This window comes from Peromyscus maniculatus, chromosome 14 (assembly GCF_049852395.1).
Source record: "Peromyscus maniculatus bairdii isolate BWxNUB_F1_BW_parent chromosome 14, HU_Pman_BW_mat_3.1, whole genome shotgun sequence".
Lineage (NCBI taxonomy): Eukaryota > Metazoa > Chordata > Mammalia > Rodentia > Cricetidae > Peromyscus > Peromyscus maniculatus.
The window spans coordinates 32305788-32325124 of NC_134865.1; the positions used below are offsets into that span (position 1 = coordinate 32305788).

A 19337-nucleotide genomic window follows, 5' to 3' on the forward strand; every position below is an offset into this window, starting at 1 on the left:
CTATAACGAGGAGGCTGTGTACCTGTTGCTAGCAAAGAAGATACAGGAAAGAGAAAATTGTGTAATTGATCAGACATGCACACAGAAATGATAATTATGGACTCTCACCTATCAAATTACAGAGCTATAAAAACCACAAAAGGCAGTCAATGTGTGAAGTGTTAAGAGAAATACACATTATATGCTTGTTTTGGAGTTTAATTTTAATTTTAATTCAAACTTTTCATAGAAATTTAGGAGGAAATAACTTTAAGACTTAAAATATAAAACAAGACACTTAACCTGTTGTAATTTATTCTATGAATTTTTTTCAAAATACTTTCAAAAATATACATAAGTTTATAGTAACATTTTCTTAGAGTGGATTTGGTAATGTTTGATAATTTAAAAATAACACATCTAAATAGCCAATAATAAAAATGATAATTAACTTATGGATTTTAATTCATCCCTTAGAAAAACTGAAATGTAAATTTCTACACAAATGAAATAACGCCCTCCTACGTTCATTCAAGGGAGAATATGAGAATAACAATTCATATAGCAAACTAAGTTTATCTTCCAAGTTACATAAGCATGTACATGATTGCATGTGACAGGCAGTTGTGTAGGTAAATTATTTAATGGATATGTACAAGATAAACACATCAGTTACAAAGGAGGAGAGGTAGCGGGGTGGAACTTTTCTCTAAATGGAGTCTCTGTGGTGAAGGTGTACTACAATTACATAGATTTAGAAAACTTTCTCTTATTTACTATAAAAAGGAGTGGAGAATATCAGGATACATGAAATGTAAAGAGAAAATCAAGCATGTGATACTTCAAGTAGTTGAAAAGAACTGAAATGAGGAAACCCTTCTAAAACTCAATATTATTACAATGTATTTGCATTCAAGATAAGCATGTTATTACTAACCATCAATTAATATTCCTCCCAAGAATGCTGCAGATGAGTGTCCTTTACTAAAGCCATACTATGCAGAGATGTGTCTGGAAGACACTGGCCCACTTAACATCCCAGCTCTCCTGGCAAGTCATTAACTCATTCCTCTCCATACAGTGAGATACCGAAGGCACACAGAGGCTAGGCTACCCAGGATCCAGTTAGGTTGAGTGGATAAACATTCAAAAGGGTTTTCCTCAACCCCTCAGAATAAACTACTTCTGAGAAGTACAGAGACGACTCAAGAGCAAAGAAAAGCTTGATCTCAGGAAAGTGTCTGAGCCAGCCTCACGACTTGTCCTGGCCTTGACGTCATTTGTGAAGACTTGATGCCCATGAACAGTTGTGAACCTAGCTGGCAGTTATAAAACTGGACAAGGCAGCCTTGGGGAATTGGTCCTAGGAAAAACCCTGCCACTGATGGCAAAGAGGCTCCTGTAGACAGTACTCGGTGTTTGGAAATCTGTCCTGGATGGCAAGCAGTGAGGGGTAAAAGACAGATACAGCTGTGGGATACTATGATAATTGTGCTTTATTAACACTATTTTACATATACTATCATGATACAAATTTTATTCAGTTTTTAAAGAACAAACCATTGAGTACTCACTTCTAGTTCTTGGGAAACAGCCTACAGGACTTATTTTAAACCCTACTCATTTGTGTTTTCTTTTGTTTCTACAGGGAACACTACAGCTTATTCAGCTTCTCTTTTCTTTATGTGGTCAAATGGTTGCTGCCACGCTGATAGAGAGAAAAGAGGTCACCGCAAGAGGATGACATTAATAACTTAATGAGGGCAAATTAATGATAATTTAGTTCGGTCTATATTTATTTCATCAATAGTACATGTTTCAGGTTGAAAATATAATTTTATTCCACTATGCCTTACCTATTAATAATAAACTATGTTATCAGAGAGTGGTATTCATTAGATTCTGCAGATAATAAATGAGAAAATTATATTATGACTTCTAGTCTTTGTTAATTAGTTTCTTTTTTCAGTCTGTAACAAATCTATACTTAATATTAAACAAGTAAAAGCCATTCTTCAAACAAGGTTTAGTAGCTTTAATTCTTGCTCTGTGTGTGTGCGTGTGTGTGTGTGTGTGTGTGTGTGTGTGTGTGTGTGTGATATTATGAGTAGTGTTTACACTACTAAGAACAGACACCAACCTGAAGTGTTTTTGCTAGCTATTTTGCAGAACATCATGTGGGTTTTCTCTCCTTATGTACTTACCATAACTTTGTTCACATACTGATCCCTCCAGAAGTTAAATGACTTCTCTGTGCGTATCACACCGGTTATTTAATTAGTGACTAGCAAGTGAGTCAATGATAACCAAGTTATCCTCATGCTTACTTACCCTGGCATTGGTCCATTCCCAGAAAGACTGTAAACCTGACGAGGATTTAGTAGATACTGGAATTTTCTGTAAATTCTACAAATGTGAAAATGTGGAAGGTAGGGATTTTAGTAAAAACCAATAATAATTTTTTTTTCAGAAACATTACACAGCTCAGTTTTCACAAGCATACAGGTTTCTACTTAAAGATATTTTATGAATTCATCCTTTATAATATCACATGTATAATGCTCAAAGAACTAGTGGTCTTCAACAGAAAGGACACAGACATGAAGATAATAGAGCTTGGAAGTAAGAAATGATGCTCAGCTCACGCTGCCACACTGCAGCCACTGCTAGTCCTCCATTGAGCCTTTTCTTATTGATTAGAATTTAAATAAATATTTTAAAATATTTCAGCATAAAATTCTTAAATATACTCTCTTAATAGATGACTATGAGAAGAATATCTTCTTTCCACAGATCTTAATAGTATAATGGACCTAAGTAATAAAGATAAGAGTTATCCCATATGGAATAGGATTATATGCTTTATGATATACATTCCTGTAAGCAAATGACATAAGCTTCCTTGCTGCACATGAACATTTCAGCTCACAAAACTGCCAAATTGTTCCAACATGTAAATCTTAAATCCTTTCCTATCTGAAAGAAACCAATCTACTACCCATCTCTAAATCTCCAACAAACAAACAAACAAACCGTTTTACCTTAATTTATATTATATAGTGTCTCAAAGACATTAGAGTCATTCTCAGTTACTTTCCTTTCCATGTCCTTGAACAGAAAGTTTAGAACAGTCCTTTGCCTTCTAAGGGAGAGGGGTCGCTCACTCCTGGCTATTCCTACCCACTAGTCAGTCACATGGTAATACACAAACATCTTCACCGTGAGCCCACAGCCCATCTCTTAAGCTTCCCCTTCGACTCCATCCTTGATGAGATGCTCCTGGTTGACAACATGCCCTTTCACGAATCTACTTTCTACTCCATTCATCTGGCGAATATCTATTTATGTAACAGCCAATACAAGAGTACTTATTCTGAGATTTCTCAGTTTTCATGAGTATTTCCTCCTCTGAACTTCCATAGCAACCATACTTTAAAACTTTCTGTGTTAACATTCTTCATGTGCTTTTGCAAAATGTGTGTTGACATGCCCCCACTAGTACCTTTTACCACAGGGTAAAAGACATACAGTCTTTTACCCTGTGATAAAAGGTACTAGTGGAGTTTCGATGTGCCTAGTAGGAGCTGTCTGAATAAATGATATGTGAAAATTTTCACACCTGTTGGCTATTAAAAGAAACTTTTTATGGATATATAATTCTGTGACATTTTGCAACTTATCCAACATATCAAAGTTTAAAAAAAGAAAAAAATTAAAAGGAAATGTCTGTATGGAGTTCTATTGTGAAACCGCTCACAGGAAAATTGTTTACATTCTAAATAGTTATCTTTTAACTCATCTTTTCATTTTATTTGCCAAATCTTTTATTCTTTGAGAATTTTACACATGTGTAAAATGAAACATGGTCGTAATCACCCCTCACCTGTTTCCACTCACTGGTTTCATTAGTGAAGGCAATGTTGCTTTGAGAGTTCCTAAGTATATGCATGTGTCTTTGCCATTTATATGTTGAACTTGACCATTAAACATAAATAGAAGTGGCCTTGAGAGCTTGTTTAGAGTTTTGAACAAAGGCACTTAGCGACTGTTGTCTGAAGGCCATTTCTGCTTGAGGTTTTCCTCTTCAGTGTGAGCACAGCCTCAGAAGAAATGAATTCAATGGTAAGGAAAAAGAGAACTAGGTCTGCTGACTCAACACCTGGGATCAGTAAAGCGATTATCAGCCATGCACCTGCCTCCTCCTTCAGGTCCTCTCATTCTTTTGTAAAATTGCCCACTAACTCCATTTGGTACTCCCAATCTGAGCATGGCTATGCAACCATTTACTGGATCATGTGCAACGTATCAAACATCACAGCCTCAAGAGAATGATGCCCCACCCACACACACCTCCAGCAGCCATAGGCTAACAACAGCTACTCAGAAGTAGTTCTCACAAGTTCTTGCACCATCTATACCAGAATTTTAACTGGCTTGATCTTGTCAGGCCTTCAAAAGATAAATATAGCTAGTGTGAGTTCATGAATGAAAAGCTGTATTATGTTCAGGAGACAGAATTTCCCAGAATCCTCCCCATGCTTTAGCAGTCACCCCATTGATAACTAGGGCTAACTCCACTGATCTGGCTGTTAGGAGGGTGTCCCTTTCTTCTCCTACCATCCCATATTCATTTTTTCTTAGGCTGTGCCCACAGTGAAAGAGGAAACCCTTACCTGGTGGAGAACTGGTCTTCAGTCAAGAGTAGAGTAATAGCTAGGCCTCCCTGTTAGTATTACCCTACAAACCCTCAAGGTCCCTTACTTTGACATTTAATGGTGAAGGTCACCATACAAATAACAAAGACATGTGACTAGTGTAAGAGCACTCACAGCATCACTGTCCTCACTGACATCCTTATGACTTCAAAGTACTTCTACATAACTTGCTCTTAAGAAAAATACGTATTTAACAATTGGGAACATGATATTAAGCTAAGGATTACTCTATATTGTGTAGGGTATCAAACTAAATGTAGAAGAATATAGTTTCCTTTAAAAGCATGTTTTATATTTTTTCTACTAAGTCTTTATCCTTAGTGTCCAAAACAGAGTTATGTTTAATTCTTTGTGGACAGTATACATTTTGTCTTCAAAATATTCATGATACTTTTGCTTTCATTTTCTATGTTTTGAGGAGTCTTGTCCAAAATCCTTTACTAATGTTAACATGTTGAGACATTTTCCTTTATCAACTTCATATTTTGTGAAGTCTTCAATGTGATTTGGTTAATTGTTATAACTGGTAAGGGTGACAAAGCTGGTGTAGTCTTCTGCAGCTGGATGCTGAAGTTTCCCAGTTCTGCTTACTGGATAGGCTGGCCTTTCTCCACTGTACGTCCTTGCACCCCTGTCCAAAGCAGATGGCTCTCTAGGCAGAAACTGATTTCTAAACTCTTTATTCTCTTTTGTTGTGTGTCTGAGCCAGTTCAATGCCAGTTTGATAATTATAGATTTGTGGTAGATTTTGAATTCAAGTTGTATAATTTCTCTGGATTTTTTCCCTTTAGCCATTTTGTTGTACTTGATTCTCTCTCTCTTTCTTTCTCTTTTCTTTTTCTGCCTGTGAGATGATATAAACTTAAGATTTTTTTCTAATCTATAAAGAATATCCTTGGCTCAGGAGGTAGAAAGAGGCATATATATCTCTGTGAGTTCGAGGCCAGCCTGGTCTACAGAGTGAGTTCCAGGACAGGCTTCAAAGCTACACAGAGAAACCCTCTCTCAAAAAAAGAGAGAGAGAGAGAGAGAGAGAGAGAGAGAGAGAGAGAGAGAGAGAGAGAGAGAAAGAAAGAAAGAAAGAAAGAAAGAAAGAAAGAAAGAAAGAAAGAAAGAAAGAAAAGAAAAGAAAAGAAAAAAAGAATATCCTTGGCATTTTCATGAGATTATATTGAGCCTATAGAATCATTTGGGTAATATATATATTGTACCAAATTGATTATTCCAACTGATGAAAATGAGAAGACACCTATGTTTTATTTTGCCAACAGATATTTAATTAAGGTTTTACAAATTTCATTACAGAAATTTTGGTTTCTGAATTTAAAGTATTTTAGAAACTAATTTGATTTTAGTAGCTATGATTTTGATTGTTGCTGAGAAGGTATTTCACTGTTGAGTCAGGTTAGCTTACAAAAACTCTTACTATGCAACCTGGGCTAAGCTCATAAGTTTAAGTGCCAGGAATACAGGCCTGCACCACAATAGCTGTTTGGGTTTCCTTTCTTAATTTCTATTATAAATAATTCACCATGGACCTGTAGCAACAGTACTAATGCTTTGTGGTGATTTGTATCTTCCTTTTAGCAGAGATTGTGTATAAATGCTCATATTTTTGAAGTTGTGCTTGGTGTTTTCTATGCTAGAGTGATTTTTTTTTTACTAATTTGGATGTCCTAATTGATTCCTCTTATAAGATTGCTTTGCATAGATTTCCAGGACTGCATTCAGTAGTGATGAGGTGGACATGGTTGTCTGAAATGACCTCAGAACAGATGCTTTCAGCTTTCCTACATTTCTTGTGATGTTATTAGGGAGGTGTTCAGGAATGACATTGTACTATGCACAAGTTCATTTCTTCTATATCAATTTCTTCACTATTTTTCCAATAAGGGTGTTAAATCTTGTTGTGGAATAATCTTTTTGTACATATAAAGATATATCTTCGCCAAGGCACCTTCTGATTTGTTTAAAAAAGAGTCAAATGGTCAAGCTAGTTAGGAACAAGCCTAAACTAGGCCAAGCTTTTGTAATTAAAAATAGGTTTCCATGTTGTTATTTGAAAGCTGGTGGCCCAAGGAAAAATCTGACTACAAAATATTCTGCCTTTATTGACATGCTACTATAGATAAAAACATCTCTGCAACACACAGACATAACCCATAGAATAGGAGAAAGTATTCCCCAAATATGCAACTTATAAGGAGCTGATATCAGCATTCATATGAATTTAAAAATTGGAAAAATTCTGTTTAAAATCAGAAATATAGTGAAATAGACCTTCTCAAAAGAAGACTTATGAATGGCCAATAGGACATACCAAAAAGAAAAACAAAACAACAAACCCTTAGGGAAAAACAAGTGAAAACCATAATGAAAGATCACTTGACCTCAGTAAGAGTGGCTAGTATTAAAATGACTAAAGACTGATGAGGATTTGGATAAAAAGCATCCCCCACCTGTAGGTATTAGTGGTATTATTTCTTTTTGGAAAGAGTAGAAAGACTGAACTACTGTTTGATCCACTAATAGATGGTGTATCCCAAGTCATTAAAATAATGTGTTCAAGAAGCACCTGCACTGCCCTATGGCTCACAATAGACAAGAACTAGAAACAACCAACATGGCTACCATCTTATGAGCAGATAAAGTGTGTGTGGCACAGATTCACTGTGAATTAACAGCATGGAAGCCTGTTGCCTTGTCACCCCATGGATAGACCTAGATTCTAAGTGCAATGGGCTATGCAAAGATAGATAAGTACAGCATGATCACACTAGTGGAATATAAATATGATAATCTTGGAGGTGAGAGTACATTGTAAGTTATCAAAGGCTGTAATAATTATGGAGAAAAAGCAGCTGTGAAAAGGTTGATAAATGGTCACTAAGGTACAGTTACATAGGAGCAAAATGTTCCGGTGTGCTATTGCCAGTTAAGTAGCAAAGGATAATGTGCATTTCATTAGGCTAGAAAAAAGAATTTTCCGTTTTCACCACAAAGAAATGATAAGCATTTGAGGAGATATGTTTAACCTGATTATAAACAATGTGTTACAAATACCACAAGACAAACTATTAATATTTACCATTTTTAATGTTTTAATTAGTTCTGAAATAAATTGAATTACAAAGGTACATGTAATATATTAAACTTGTCAGAAAAAGTAATTTTATATTATTATTTAATTTCTATTTTCATGACTGAAGTAACTGATCTCTGCAATGAAATATCATAGAACTTAAAAGTTTTGAGTGATTATTATGTTATCTATTTGCCAGAGTAGAACATAGCTACATGCTTTGAAAAAGGAAAAGTTTATAATATTTTATTAGAAGACAAAAGAACAAGCTTCATTTAATCAAAGTAACTAAAAAGTTCAATAACAGCAGAAAAAATAATTTTCAAAATCCTATTATTGAGAAGGAAATATTTCTAATTTGTTGTAAACAACAATGGACTTTGATCTATAGTCCTAATGTCTGCTTTTACCTGTGGTTTGCTTTTCATATTTGGTTACATACTATGGCTTAATTATTAATCCATTACAAAAGAAAAATTTAGTATTTTCGATTAGAATAAATACTGAGATGTCTGACATTGTAGCTTGTTTTGATTTGTATTAGATATACTGTGCTTCGCCTGGAAACACAGTATCATGAACTCTAAAATGTATGCAGAAAATTACCGTAATATATTTTGCCGGGTAGTTGCATATAATTTCTGTTCCTTGGTAAGGGCTGTGATTCACCTAGGGTCCACCTGTTGACCACTTAGAAAACCAATTTCCACTCAACACTGTTTATGAATCCTTGTCATACCAAGCTCTTTGCTAAGAGGCAAGGGTCATACATGGGATAGAGAAAAATGAAGATTCATGAACTCTGATAGTTAAAATACTTACAAAAGGCCATTGTATGAAATTTTCAAATATAAAAAAAAGTAATTGATATCAATCTGTTATGTATAGGTGTTAGCTAGCATCAATTGAATTACTCCCCATTGAGAAGTAGTGTTGTTTACATCATGAATGTAGTTTATCTTTTGACTTCTATGATATAGAAAAAGGGGCACAACTTTTAAAACATACCTTTCTCCTTGCTTTCCACCACTTTTGGGATTGACAAAAACTAGAAGTGGATGTGTACCAGGAACAGGAGTGATCTAGAAGGAAAAGGGGGAAATTATTAGTATGTGCTATAGGAAGAGGACACCTGTGATCTCTTAGCCTTTTTTTAAAGTGTGTCTGCAGCCTCCAGAATAACAGGCAAGAAATGAAAAAAGAAAAGCTACAGTTTGTGGAACATTCCGTAAACTAGCAACAATAAGTCAGTTTAAGGGGATCAAAGAAACCTGTTACGTATAGAAAAGCTTGTTTTTGCACAAGTTAAGTTAAGTGCCCCTAACTTAAAGCTGATATTCGACATGGAATCCATCTTCCTTTGGGGGCCTCTTTCAGACCTAGTACTTCAGTTCACACCATCTCACCTCAACACTTTTTTTCCTCGTTTTGAAAAGAGAGTCCCAGGGAGCGCTGACTGTTGTCTAAGCAGCAGTCTCCTAACTGCTGCTCTCCTCCTGTAAATGGTGTGGGCAGGGATCTCTCACTGTGCTGCTTTCATCACTATTTATGCTGCTATGGATCAAGAAGGCTTCCTGGTGGAATTTTAATTTAACAAGAAGTGAACCTCACTCCACAAGCAAGCACATGGACAAATTTGGAGAAGTGGGCCAGGAAAGAATACAATACTGGTATTGTGCCAGTGCGGTGATAACATGGGATCATTGTAGGTAGAGTGGAAAAGAAACCTTGTATCTGGTTTCACTGTTATTAGGTAGACACCAATAAATGTATACTGGGTAGGAACACCATTATTCAAAAACTATTGATAACATGTTTAAATGGAGCTTTGAACAAAATTAAAACTATTTTAGCAAAAAAAATTATGAAACCAATAGGACATGTTAAATATTAAGTTAGGAAGTAGATTAGGTTATCCTTGATGTGGTGTTTTTTCTCCTCTAGAGATGATCCTTAAATATTTAATGTGAAAATTGAAAGCAATCATTTCATTACATCATGCCCTTTCTTGCTGTCTGCTCTAATGATATCAGTTTAAATATTCCTTCCTCCAAATCTTAAGTGAAATGGCATCTTTGTAATGAGTGTGGGCAAGGAAGAAATGTTATAATCTTCACATAGGCTAAATGTGAATGATGGATGGGATAGTCTTCATTTTTCTACTGTAAACCAACTAATTCTGAAGTTAGTCATTGTATCTATCTGCGTTTTACTTTCCCTAATAAAGAGAATGAAGGTCCTTCTGTCCTATTTTACCTCTAACCAGGTCATCAAGGGCAGGAGAGCTGTAGGGTCTGTAGTTACTTCCTGTTCCTCCCTGTAACAAATGTGCTCAGTTAATGTGAATGAAGTGTCCACAGTCATAAAACCTTGGTCCTGATGGCATGAAATAGATGTCAGTTTTACCCATCAAAAACCACAATGAGGAAACATCAAAACATAAAACCTCTATCTGAAGACTTGCATACAAATTCCTTTACATTCCTTCATATTGCAAAACTGGAACCCTTAAATTTATCCTATGCAAAAAAAGGAATGATAACATATGTTCATTTTATTTTATTTTTAAGCTTAATTTGCATTGTTATTCATTGGTTTTAAACATGAACACTTCAAAATAAGACTGAGTGTATGTGTGAATATGCATGTATATATGTGTGTGTGCATATGTGGGTGTATATGCATATGTGAGTGTGTATATTTGTTTATGTGTGTGTAAGTTAAATGTCTTCTTCAAGCACTTCTCTATCTTATTTTTTGAAACTATATCTCTCAGTGTCTGTAGTTCATTGACCATTAAGATCTGGGGCCTTCCTGTCTCTGAACCCACAGTGTTCATATTACAACAGTAAAGTGCTGCTCTTGGGTGTTCTAGAAGGGTACTGGGGAACTGAACTCAGGTCCTCATTCTTGTATGGCAACTACTTTCCTGACTGAGCCATCTCCATAGCTCATAAACTAGGGCTTGAGCAAAGTAATAAAAATTCAAATATCTATCATGATGATTTTTTTCTTTCTTAACCTCTTACATGGTTAATTATTATATCATTTTATATTTAAAATTCACTCGTGGTCAGAATTCTCTTGAAATATTTTGAAACGCTTTTCTAAAATAACTATTGAAATGTTTGTAAGTGTCATTATAAATTATAACAAAGATTATTAAAAATTTAGTTCCAAATTTCCATGCTTTTATGAACTAAGAAATACATCACAGAACACATCATAAAATCAATGGTGTTCTGTAGAATAACACAAAATTATATATATAATTTTGAGTCTAGTTAAATGGATTATCAATAAAATGACTTAGAGAAATGTCAGAGAACTTGAAGAATTTAGAATGACGATGTTTCACATTCAAGAAAGTCAAATGTCCAAGATGGAACTAGGGAAGGAGTAAGGCTGGCTGAAGCACGTCTCTCTGCACCACTGTGCTTATAAAATATGACAATGTCAAAGACATCTGGGTACCCCGCCAGCCAGGGTGGAGCTGGGCTCCTTCGGTAGAGGCTGACCAACCCACCCAATCCCTCGTGTCTCTCCAGTCTGATCCGAGGGTGAGGAAGCACTGGTGGTGAGGCTCAGGTGTGGAGGGAACAGAGAATGTCTGTCAGACCAGAAATGTTATTCCAGGCAAGTCTGGCATCTTTTTCTATGCTCAGAGAAAAAGCTTTAAAATTGCGATAACCTTTGCTTCTATAAAAAGAAGGCCTATCTGCTTGAGTAAATGCGGGTGCTAAGAAGACAGAAGTCTTAGGTTTGAGAGCCAAAGACCTGCAGTGCTGTCTACTCTCTGTCAGGTTTGACAAGTTAAGACGTTTCCTGCTCTGAGAAAAGGAGTGGGAAGAATAGCATTGAGTGATCTTCCTACACTGTTTTCATCTTGGTGGCTTCTGATGCTTGCAGAACCCGAGTGTGTCCATATGCATGTGTGTACAAATATAGATGAACGTTTAAGATATTGAGCTTCCAATGACTTGTCAGGTAAGAGAATAAATAACAAGTCGAAAAACATGCTCATTTGTCATCTGGTGAAATATACTGACAGTCGCTAGGATGGCATTCCCCTGTCTCCATTTCTCCCGGCACACACATGTGCACACACAATGAGCTACTTGCTGCCTATAAACCCAAAGAAGACACCTCATAGTCAATAAGTTTGCCTGTTCCATGTTCTTGGACACCTCAAACCTTGATCCGTGTGAGAAGAAAAGTCTCAACATAAGCCATTTTGTCATTGTAGACCCAGGATCCAAATATAAGATGGCTGGAGCATGTGCTCTCTAAAGGAAGAAGAGAATCGACCCCTCTCCTTCCTACCCAGAGTGGGACTTGTAAATTGAGAGAACCTAAAGGTGACTTCGAAGATGCCACAGACTGAGCACTACTGCTGATGACAATGTGGAACTGTCCCTACACCCTACCCATGCACTCCAAGTAAGTGAGGACAAAAATAGTGACGGTGATCTTGGCTCTGCCACTGCCTTGTGGTTCATTCTTTTTTAATTTTTTATATGCTGCATAACCTAAAGGAAAGCAAGACCCATGAGGGCTCAGCATAAGATACATATGGAATCAGGCACAGTGAAACACTTCATTGTTTATCAAACATACTAATATACCTACTAGCTCAGAAAAAGAAATTTAAAACTTGATAGCAAAACCATGGAAAAACCTCTTTTTTATCTTACATTATGCCACCCTCAGTTAAGATAATGGGAATACTCATTTTCATAACTTAAATTATCTCTGATAAAGGAAAACATGAAACATTAGATGTGGTACTTCACCTATTAATTCATTCAAAATCTGCCTCCTGATTTTCAGAGAGATCTGTCCAGTGAAATTATGTTCTTCCCATGACAGAACTCAGTCTAAAGCAACTGATTTGTATTATAATGTAAATCATATGTACTGATGAAGTGAACATAAACACTTGGCTTGGCTTCTACAACTTGGCATGACTGATTCATATATATATATGAATAAAGTTTTATGGAAACATCACACAATTGTTTTAAATTTTTTTAACTATTTAAAATTCTTATAATAATTTCATATTCACAAACATGTTTCAAGAACTATAAAAAGAGCTTTTACACCAAACCATCTAAAAATGTATTACTAAAATTGTACTTTATTTCTTTATTTTATCATTGCCTACCCAAAGAAATGTTCTCTTGCACTGATTCAATCCAATTATTAAACTCAGAAGTTAATGTACTTCTGGGTTAGTATGTACTTTTTCCTTTCCTCTCCTGATTTCTTCCCTCTCTCCTTAGCTCTATCCCCCTCACTCCTTGTCACGTTTACTTCTCTTATTTTCTTTACTTTGAGATAAGTTCTGGTCTCAAAATCACTATTTAGCAGAGGATGAGTGAACTTGGTTCTCCTGTATCAGGGATTACAGGCACACACCACCATTACACTTTATCAGTGCTGGGTATCCAAGCCAGAGCTTCCTGGACATCAGCTGAGCACTCTACTAACTGAATCTCATCCTCAGCCCTGGAGTAGTTTCCTTTACCTAAAGTATATTGTTAAGATAATTTGTAAAATAAGAAAGACCTAAGGGCTCCATAACAGGCATGCATCAATGTTATTTATACTCGTTTACTTTCTTACATCTAATTTATCCTTTACCAAGGAACTTTTTTGAAGTTATAATATAATTACATTATTTCACCCTTCCCTTTCCTTCCTTCAAACTCTCCCAGATACCCCTCTTTTCTCCCTTTCAAATTCATGGCCTCTTTATTTTGACTGTGACCATAAGCATTCATGTACATGTATATACATATATATCCTAAATAGAACCTGCTCAGTCTTTTTACTGTTACTTGTGTGTATATTTTCAGAGCTCACCATTTTGTATTGGAATACCCACTGGTGTGCTCTTCCCTAGGGAAGAAGATTTCTCACAGTGCAAGCCTCCCTTAGTTTCCCAAAGATTTTGTGTAGGGTCGAGGCCCCTTGGGCCTGTGCCATCCATTTTGGCATGTCTACTTTTATTCTTCTTGTTCAGTTCATGTTTTAGGCTGTCATTTTGGTGAGTCTTTATAGGTGTAGCTTCTGTCATTAGGAGGAGACACAATCTTACAGCAAACTCCTTAATCCTCTTGCTTTTAAACTCTTTTGACGCCTTTTCAGCAATGTTCCCTGAACCTTAGGTGTGGGAATGTTTTGTAGATATATCAGTGAGGAGTGGGATCCACAACTCTGCCTTTTGATTGGTTGTGTTTTTCTGTATTGTGCATTGCAAAGATGAGTTTCCTTGGTGATGGAGGAGGGCTATGTGTATTTGTGACTACAAGCACGAATGCTTAGGTGGTTGTTATGAATTATGCTGGTTAAGAAAGGTGGGGGTTGTAGGTTCTCCTTCAAGATCCATGACATCACCAGCAAAGAGTAGTGGGCTAGTTTTCCAATGTCAGGAATGGTTTCCCCCAAGTTGAGTGGGTCGTAAGTCCCGTTAGTGTTAATAATTATTGTTATGAAAACATTTTGAAATAAAGTAAAAACAAGTATGTTTTTACAATGAAAACTCGTTCACTGATGCTAAAATATAAGTACACTTTGTTGAGATGACAACACAAAAGAAATAACCATCAAAAATTTGGTTTTTTTCCCCTAAACTATGAACACTTGAAGGCACATATTCCCATGGCTTACAAGATCATTGTAGAGTAGAATAACATGTGAAAATGATGAAAGCCACATTTGGGTATTCTCTCAGTTGTCCGTCACTCAACCTCTGTGCTTGAAATGTCTGAAACATGCTGAGTCTTCTCAAAGTAGTGAAAAACCATGAATGAAGAGATGGTTAATATTGGATTCTCCTCTATGCTGCACAGATTTCATCAATTTAAGTTTTCCTTATTCTTATATAGGGGCAGTCTAGCAGAGTAAATTTAAAGAGTGGGATTCTGGAGTTAAGCTAGTTATGGATCCAATGCAGCACCTCCCAACATAGGCTCCTGCCTTCAGTAATCTCATCTTATTTGATCATTTTGAGTACCATGAGGACATGTTTTACTTCCAAATCCATACTCACTCTTGCCCCTGAATTGCAGATTTACCTGTCTGTCTGACTACTTGGTGGTAAGTTCTTTGGCATTAGGAATTTCTCCTCAAACCACAATCATCCAAGCACTTTAGCTTCTCAGTTGATGTCAACTCTGCCATTTTAATCACTGCCAGTGACTAAAATGCCAGCATTCTAGTTAGTCCTTATTTTATTAGTTTGCTTCTGTTCTCAAAACATTTCTCTACCTACAAAACTCTACGGTGAGCCTTTTATCCTGTCACCTTTAATTGCCCGTGTAGTTATGTACTGGCCAACCAATTTTCTAATAAACCAGTCTTAACAAGAGTGAGACCTTTAAAATATACTGCGAACCACATTCTTTTTCTGCTCACAACACAAGTTAAAGTGCTCATAAAAGCTTTCCAGAACTTAGAACATGTAGTACTTGCTACTTCTCTAAAGTAGTAACTTTCCGTGTGGACTGTCTTTCTCTAGCCTTAAAGTCCTTGCTGTTCCTAAAGCTTGGGAGGCATACTCTTGACAGTGCTTAGAGTTACACATTGCCCATAAATCCAAATGGCTAATGATCTTGTCAGTTTGAATCAGTTACCCATGTATTACCTTCTAGGCTGTCTCTTTAACTATATACACCCCCAACTTTTTGCCTGGTATTTGTCTTACTCAGCTCTGTATCGTGTGTATTATTTATAACATAACATATGTATGGTGAGGTGAACTCAGCTGAAAATTGTGGTTCTTTTTTTCCCCCAAGATAGAGTTTCTGTGTGTATTCCTGGCTATCCTGGAACTCACTCTATAAACCAGGCTGACCTCGAACTCAGAGATCTGCCTGCCTCTGCCTCCTGAATGCTGGAATTTTAAAGGCATGTGCCACCACTGCCTTGTGCCCTGCTGAAAAGTTGTAGTTCTTAAAAACTATAGACCAATAACTTTGCACAGAAACATGGAGTTAGAATGACTATAAAGAACTAATTAGAAATGAGTCAATAAGATTAAGGCATTATACACACTGATCAAGGAAATGAACTGACTTGTATACATACTAAATAGTTGTCATAGTGCATATGTTTATGTTCAGTTCATTGGTGATTATAAAACACAAAGTTTTACTGGATAACAGGGTAAATGAATTGTGTGGAAGAACACATCAGTTTGGATTTAGATATTAAGTATTAACGTCACTTTGTCATAGATTTGAACTCTTACAAGCTGGATTCTTTCATTCCCCAATGTTTTGATTCAGAAATTTTACATAATATTTATAATCAAGATAAACATCTCATAATAAAGTTTAACCAATTATTGTTTTTTTCTTTATTTGTTCACATACGATTACCCTCATTATTATTGAAGTTCTCGTATGTTAAAAACTGACATTTCCATTACATTTGATATTGTGTTTGAAGTGTAAACCTATGGTGTCGCTATGACAAAGACAGAGTGCCAGGCCACTGCTATCTGAAGTCCCCTAGGACTTGGGTTAATTAATGAGACTCATCCTAGGGTTATGCATGATCTATTACTTCCTCTAATTAGAAATAATAATCCTGATCATTATACTGGTTAACTGAAAAGGAGGAAGATGAATGTGCCTAACTATGATTAATCTTCTTTAAGCAGTGTAGACCTATCCTGTCAATGAGTTATATGCAAACTGGGCTGCAGCTCAATGCTTTTCCATGACATAGACCTTTTAACCTAACAGAAAATTAATTTATTTTGGTATATATTTTTACCTTACCTCAAAAAACAAAAATTGTATTGTTTCAAAAATGGTAAGCAGGCATAATATATTTTCTGTTTTGCATAAAATAATTAAGGGATTTTTTCCCATTTTTCCATTATCTTCAATACTATGTGAGTTCCCACATCCAAGATGAACTCAATTATGTAAAGGATAATATACCAATTTAAACTCAAAAAATTTTGAAACTCACAGTTTTATTTGCTACTGTTTTGTCTGAATTGATGTCTGCAATTTGCCAACTGACAACTTCAGGTAATAATTTCACATGTCAACATTGTTTTGAAAATTTATTATTGTCATAGAACCACAAGTGTAAAAATGCTGATCATCTGTATTTTAACATGACTATCCCTGTCTATAGAAGGTTAAATATTTCAGCTTTGTCTCTAATAAATATTAAAATGTAACTTATATTACTGCCTCATATAAAACCTTTATGATACTCTGCACATACCTTTCAATTCTTGCTTTAAACTGAGACTGTTCAAATTTGACTACTTAATCTTAGGAAACAGAGACACAGACATTACTGTTCTAGTTAACAATCATTGTCTTAGACCTTGACACAACACAAAATTGCACGAAGAAGACAGTGCTCACAAGCTCGGCACTGACACACGTCTGGATTTGTTGAGTAAGATAAAAGATATTGGAGGAGTCAAACACACAGGATGTAAGCCAACGTATTCCTCAGTCAGACTTTGGCTCTATCACTGACTATTGGCAGGGACATGGGGAAATTGTTAAGTTCAGAGAATCAAAACAATGGTTTCTAAAATGGTAATAAGATATATAATGACACCAAGCTCATGTTAGTTGAGAAGATTATCAAACAGATTTAAACTATGCAAAATTTATGTAGAATAGTGCCATAGTTCTTGTGTTCTTGTAAACATTAGTAAATGATCTATGCTTGCTTTTCATGAAGAGAAATATGTACCTAAGCATGTGTTTAATACTCTTAAATTTACAAATTGAGCTTTTAGGCAGTAATCCAGAGTGATTAGCAATTTAAACTTATCTGTCTTTATAATTTTTGTTTTAAATGTAAGTGTTGATGGTGCTTGGCAAAAATCTATGGGATCACGCAGTAAAATTTTTGCTATTAAAATTGTGGACAGATTTCAAATTTGAGATGAGTCACATGAGATATTGTTAAACACATGGATATGATTTCCAAAAATGATGCTCAGACATAGTATTTCATAATTGAATTATACATACATGAAAATAATAATTTTTGTTCAAAATTTCTTTTTACATTTATGTTTAGTTATTCAGGAAAGAGTTTCTATTTGTCATGTATCTTTTTAGATTACAAAAATTATCAATAGGTAAGCAATTATTATTTAAGTTGCATGAACTTTTCAACATTTTTATCAAGCAATTATTAGACATATTCTGTTTACTCTTAACTGTGCTACTTATGGCATATGAAGTATGCGATACCTAGTATCACAAATAAAATCACAACTAAAAAAGATAAAATCATTAATTAAATCTGATTAAAATTATATGTATCAGAACCACATGTGTTGTATGTAAATGTGTGCCACAGTCATCTATGTGGTCGACAGTTGCTAAGAAGTTTGAAACTTCAAATACACTAAGAAGAAAAGAATATATAATTCATAGAAACTATAGGTGAAAAAATGAAATAGTCATACAATTCTAAAGACTAAAACGATGTTTTTTACTTTAACAAATACTTATTTTTATTAACATTGGCAAATTAGTTAAATGGATTTATTGCACAAAATATTTTATAATGTGGGTGGATAGGGTGGGTCTTTTATGTTGGGGGACATAGTTAAAATTAACAGATTTATAAAAAAAAAATTTCGACCACTTCTCTTTGTCTAAACTAGAAATATGTATGATGTTTGAGTTTAATTTAAAATGTAGAAATATGGATATATTCACTTAATACCTCATTTTTATTATTTTATTTAAAAGAAAATTGTTTGCACAGAATGCATGTTTTTCTTTCCTAAAGGCATAATTTCACAATCAATAAACTCTTCAAAATTAGACACATACAAAACATGTGCATGTGTGTGTACATATGCATGTATGTATGTGTGTGTATTATAAGTGGATTGAGACAGATAATAGGTGTAAATAACACATGTGCACATAATAAAGTTATATATTAGTTCTAACTTTCAGATTCACAGAAGATTTTTTGCCAATTTTATTTTAAATGGAGATAACATTATGAATGATTAATCTACCCAGAATGTCATTCTGTCAATCAAGTATAAGACTGACATTTTGATAAATTAATAATGATCGTTCTGAAGAAGTCTACTGAGATAATATAAATGATGAGAGAATGTGTTGATAACCAAACATATGCCCTTCTCAGAATATGAAAGTAACAAATATGAATGCTACTGTAATTTGGACTCTGAAAAGCCTTACCTGCAAACCTTGTCCATCCATAGTAACAGAATTAGCTCTTTGCATTTTGTTCTTATCTGTCACTTTATTGGGCTGCTGGGAGCTGCCTTTTTCCTTTTTAGCTGTTGACTGTTTCTCCTGTGAAAAAGAAAAAACATATATAAAATATATTTGACAAATTATGTTAAAAATTAAGAGTCAGAAATGGTTTGTTAAAGGGAGGCTTGAAAGACCTCCATGATCGTGAACTTGGGCCCAAATAGCTAATCTGGAATGTGTTCTGAAAAATACAAAAGCTTTTTTTTTCAACCAAATCAATATACTTTATACCAACATGATCAAAATATTCTACCAGTTAAA

At 35.1% G+C, this 19337-nt stretch overlaps 1 protein-coding gene across 6 annotated transcripts in view; it reads right to left on the bottom strand.

Annotated features, from left to right (window-relative positions):
• Dgkb (diacylglycerol kinase beta) overlaps window positions 1-19337 on the bottom strand; it is a 707644-nt gene that overhangs the window by 434059 nt on the left and 254248 nt on the right. For all 6 annotated transcript variants that reach the window (XM_006983950.4, XM_016002476.3, XM_006983949.4 and 3 more), the window contains 3 exons: window positions 18999-19115; window positions 8785-8858; window positions 2311-2385 (listed from right to left, as the gene is read on the bottom strand). In XM_006983950.4, coding sequence (XP_006984012.1) covers window positions 2311-2385; window positions 8785-8858; window positions 18999-19115 — 266 coding nt within the window. The remainder of the gene's footprint in view (window positions 1-2310; window positions 2386-8784; window positions 8859-18998; window positions 19116-19337) is intronic.